Source organism: Penaeus vannamei, chromosome 24 (assembly GCF_042767895.1).
Source record: "Penaeus vannamei isolate JL-2024 chromosome 24, ASM4276789v1, whole genome shotgun sequence".
NCBI classification, from domain to species: Eukaryota; Metazoa; Arthropoda; class Malacostraca; order Decapoda; family Penaeidae; genus Penaeus; species Penaeus vannamei.
Window position 1 is genome coordinate 22,220,578 of NC_091572.1, and position 5,000 is coordinate 22,225,577.

At 33.6% G+C, this 5,000-nt stretch overlaps 2 protein-coding genes across 22 annotated transcripts in view; one reads left to right on the forward strand and one right to left on the reverse strand.

The window, feature by feature from the left end:
• The window catches only part of ash1 (histone-lysine N-methyltransferase ash1), a gene marked incomplete in the record, with an annotated part of 129,981 nt that extends 127,537 nt beyond the window's left edge, over positions 1-2,444 (forward strand). Inside the window, 1 exon segment of the mRNA XM_070138507.1 lies at positions 1-2,444.
• Positions 2,445-3,374: 930 nt separating this feature from the next.
• Fas3 (fasciclin 3) overlaps positions 3,375-5,000 on the reverse strand; it is a 671,991-nt gene continuing 670,365 nt past the window's right edge. For all 21 annotated transcript variants that reach the window (XM_070138511.1, XM_070138524.1, XM_070138514.1 and 18 more), the window contains one exon: positions 3,375-5,000. This exon is cut by the window's right edge and continues 74 nt beyond it. In XM_070138511.1, the coding sequence (XP_069994612.1) occupies positions 4,940-5,000 (61 nt within the window). In that variant the 3' untranslated portion in view covers positions 3,375-4,939.

Sequence of the window (5,000 nt, forward strand, 5' to 3'; positions counted from 1 at the left end):
TTTTAGCAGATGAAATGATGGATAAGTATATATATAAATTCCTATGGAATAGCTAAGTTAGGATAGAAATGATCAAATTGGTCTTATTCATGATGGTGAAAACCCAAATTTTGGACAGAATTTATATTTTTTTGTATTGTGAAATTACAATTATTATGTAATTTTTGATATTTGAAAATAGCTGCTCTTTTGACAGAAATGTATCATGATGCAATTGATGACCTGGAGTGAGATGAAAGCTTTTTTGTCTTGATATGAAGTAATGGTACAATGCCAAAAATGTTCCAGGCATTTAGTGAATACACTTTTTTTCTAGATAATGATTACAGACTGTTCAGGAGATGTTAAATTCCAGGCAAGTGGTGGTACCAGACAGGCAGCTAAAGGACTGCATAACCAGAAAATATGCTTGTGTGAATATGTTAAGATTGTTTGAGGAAGGCATTGTTCTAGCCTTGTACATAACATTTCATACCCAGATTATGCCATAGGTATAAATGAAGAACTGTTGTACTTATTTGACTTCATACACAAGTTCAGCACAATAAGATTATATAAACACCTGTAATTTTTTCATCATGGCTGTAAGTCCTCCACTTCTGTAATTGTACTGCTTGTGTAGATCCATAGCTGTAAGAGTACAAAGTGTTTTTTCACTAGTGTATATTAAACTTGAGAGTACGTTTTTTTCTGTAGGTTAACTAGTCACTGGACACATTGCCATGCATTTGGTAAATCCTTCCATCACCCTGTGTACAAGCAAGGAAATGAAACTTGTTGTTTGATGCAGATCTCAGTATTAGATACTGAATTCCCATGCAAGAGTATGTAATACTCATATGTACACTTTCTTACTTGTAAATTAAGCCAACAAATCAAAATTTTTATAAAACTAGAAAAGGATGAATTTTTGTAGTAGATGTATAATCTATGATAGTAAGTACAAGGATTTTTAAGTTATTTGATTGAGATTTTTAATATATACTTTTAATAATGAATTTTACACTAAGTCAGATTTCTGGTTTCTCTCAAGTATGTGTAAATATTGTTTGACTGGAGAGCGAGAAAGAGACTGAATGCTGTGCATTGTTGTGTGTAATATAGAAGGAATATTTTTATAATAATACCTGTCAGGCAGCTCTTTTGTTCACGTCATTGTTATGGTGTCGTACACCCTTTGCTGTTTCCCACATGTTGTGTTTATGTTTGTGTATATTATCACCTGGCAAGAAACAGAAACATTTGAAAGCTTTCGCACAAAGAGGCTAAGACTGGAAGTCCTGTAAACTCAAGGCCTCAAAAGTCAATAAAGTTTTTAATTTCTTACCAGGTGGTGTCTGTCTGTTTTTGGTCCAGAAGTTATAGAGAAGGGGAGGCACTTTTCTGTAGGGGTATAAATTTTGTCAAAAATTTTCAATACTAAAATTTAAATGACTTCAATAATTCCATGTAAAATTATAGGCAGTTCATTATTTATTATTACAATTATTTTGTAAATTAATGTGTCTCCTTTTTACAGTTGTGTATTAAAAAGATTGACAATGGGAAAAAAATTGCCTAAAATGCACAATAGAATTGTTGCAGGATGACAGTTGTATAGAGGTTGAAGCTGTAATTATTGCGTTATACAACTAATGATGTATAGATCCCCTTGCATATGCCATTTTGAAGCTTGCATTCCAAGTGTTCCTCCCCTAATAAATCTAGGCAAATGATAGTGCATATTTGTAGAATATGTATGGTGTAACAAGTGAGTGACAGATTTTGCTACTGTTTGGATGTTGTTTATCCTTTGTACTGGAGCACTGGTAGTTACCTGCTCTTATGTCTCTGTTACCGTGTCCTGCTCTATTGTTCACACTTTATTGTAGTGTCTCCCAACAGTTTCTGATGACTCACTCACAATAGGATTAAGCTGATACAACAGTACCATTAGTTCAGAAGCTTTTTTTTGCCAGTTAATTGCTGTTGACCAATGTTGTGCATGGTTCATGTGACAGCTGTTCAGTAGCTCGGACCAAAGTTGATAATAGTTGGTAGCCGTGTTGACCCATTTACTGTGGCGGTAACTTGGTGTTTGTCAACTTTACCTGCTACTTCAACTATGGCCCCCAACCCCCAACCCCCATCCCCCCCTCCTCATCATACCTAAGCAGTTTACAATTTTTTCCCCCTAGTTATACTTATTTGTTGGGAGCTCCTCTGTGTCGTAGATTTTAAAAGTTTTATGTTCTTCTATCCCATGTACAAGTGGCGGGAAGGTGCATACCCTCACAATCACAAACCAAATCTTGCTTTAACTGTCCTACAATATGCATCATTACTGCAGTTCATACAAAATTTTTCATGACAATAGCCCAATATGCATCTTCCCATATCTCAGGACATAAAGTTCATTTGTACATAACCATGAAATTCATCTCAGAATAAATTATAATTTTAAATATATTTTTCATAACCTTGAATAACCATATATAGAAAATCCTCTGGATATGGTAAGGTAAATTTGAAAAAATATGCATAATCCTTTAAGAATGTAAAGGCCAAAAATGTGGTACTTTAACCCATCAGCGACGGGTAAAAATTTTGTCAAGTTTACTTATGCACCGGCTTGTTGGCGCGCACCGGCAGTTTCCCGTTTGCGCCCAGCTCGATTGGTAGTTTGCGAGGGACATAGCACCTAAAAGCTTTTATTTTGCTAAAATTTATAAAAATATTAAAATTCTGAAGGTTTACCTTCACTTTCGGTGCCATTGCCTAAAATCTTTACCATATAAATGAAGCCGCTACTAGTGGAGAAAAACAACCTCCGTCCGACGAGCCTGTAGCGCGGGATTGGGCATGGCATGATGCCCCTGGCGTTTGGCCCACTACAGCCATGGCATGTATGTACGTGACACCCGGCGCCAATGGGTTAATCATAACGTTGAAGGTGTTGTATATCTTTGATCTTGAATTTGTAATCTTTCAAGATTATCCAAAATACAAGTGAAAACATATTTTTATCTGGATGTCTTGCAAAATAAATTAAAATAGTAATCTTTTTTAAAACTTGAAAATTGAATCTAGTCATGAAAAAAATATAAATACAACTATATTGCCTAACATATAAGAAAAAAAGGGAATTATGATCTCATTCCAATTTTTTCTAGAGCTCAATGATCAGACCAATAATAAAGTATTTACTTCCCAGGAAAAACATGGATGAAAACACTCCTCTGACATAAAGTTGTTGAAACCCTTTAGTGATATTTTTCATTGGTATCAGGAGCAATATGAACAATCCTCTATTTTAAAGATATAGATTTTTCACTTGAATGTTCATGACCTATTTCTGAAGTCTTAGGTATTGGGAATAGTGAATAAAAATCAGGTTTCACAGTGAACCATGTTGCAGAGTAGACAAACATAATACAAAAATTACACTAGAGATGAGTGTTTGTCAGCATATACACAGTAAAATATTTACAAATATAGTGATTACCAAATTCTGGTGAACTGGCTACACTACAGTACACACTGGCATTCTCCTGGGTAATGCTTGTCATTGGTATGTCCTTTTTGAGAAGTGCTTTATATTGAGACTAGCAGCACCCAATGACTAATGACACCTCTAAATGACATACTGCTATTACTAAAGCAGTATTTGTCCTTACAAAAATATGAAGAAACACTAAGTCACTATGTATACTGTTGAACACAACTGGATAAAGTTTCACTCACATATGGAAGATCCTTTCCTTAATGCTGCTATAATATACATTTTGTTGCAAAAATAAATAGAGCTGAGAGTTCAACAGCAGATTCCATTCACTTATAATAGTGTAAAACACCTATAATTCATTTACTCTAAAATGCTGAAATATGAAATAACATCTCTTGCTTTCTACGGTTTATGATTTATATGCCTTCCTATTTTAGTTGATAGTGTATTCATTAAAAGTACTTAAGCATTTCAAGCTTCTACATCAGGTACAGAAATAAACCTAAGATTTGTCAGACGCACCTTAAGCCCAGAGTGAAGAGGCATTAGGCTGACAATCGCACAATACATAACATTCTCACCAAGTTCAAAAATATTAAGAACAATCCAACCTGTCAGCTAACACTTAAAAAGCTATGTGAACACTAGACATTGTTTAGATTTAGTTTTTGCCTAAAATCCTGACATGCAAAGGAATGGATACAGTGAACCAATGAAATGTAAATCTAATCAATTTGGTAAAAATTAATCGACTTAAAAAAGGAAATCTACTGTGAGATCTTGAATATTACAATCTACATATAACTACAAGAAATCAATGTGCTCTAGCAACATACTAACTGGGTCAAAACTGGGATCAGGATTTTTTCTTCTTAACCAGTGTGTGTTGTTAAAAAATAAAATTACAAATGGATTTAGATATGCTGAGTACAATGATCACTGAACAATACAATGCTAATAAATGCAATTCAGATGGATGTATGCCTTACATTATATTTGTTTTTGGAAGAGCATACGTAATTCAAATATTTTCCTGTGATTAATTACAATAAATCCTATAACTGAATTAGCATCAGCACTGTATCATCAATAATTTCACTTACATTACTTTGAAAGCACATTTAATGTAATTTACATTTATTCTTCTGTGAAAGAAGTATCATTCCATTAGTCTAAAAATAAATCAGAATACATAATACACATGTTAATAGAATAAAAAGAAAAATTCAGTTCAAGAAAAAATTATTTAGAAGGAAATCAATATTATTTCAAATTAAAATACATGTGATCACTCTTATAAAAGAGAATCAAGAAATCCTGGACATCATGTCTGGTGTCAAAAGTCCAGATTTTACAAAGTTTGTCTATGAGACATTTATATCGGTCTAAAAATGAGCATCATTGCTTCCTTATTACAGCAATATCAAATGTCTAATTTGTCTTCAAAAGATGGTTCTACTCCTTTTTCTCATCTTCCCGGTTGTCTGTCACAGTTCCAACAATCTGTGCGTACTCT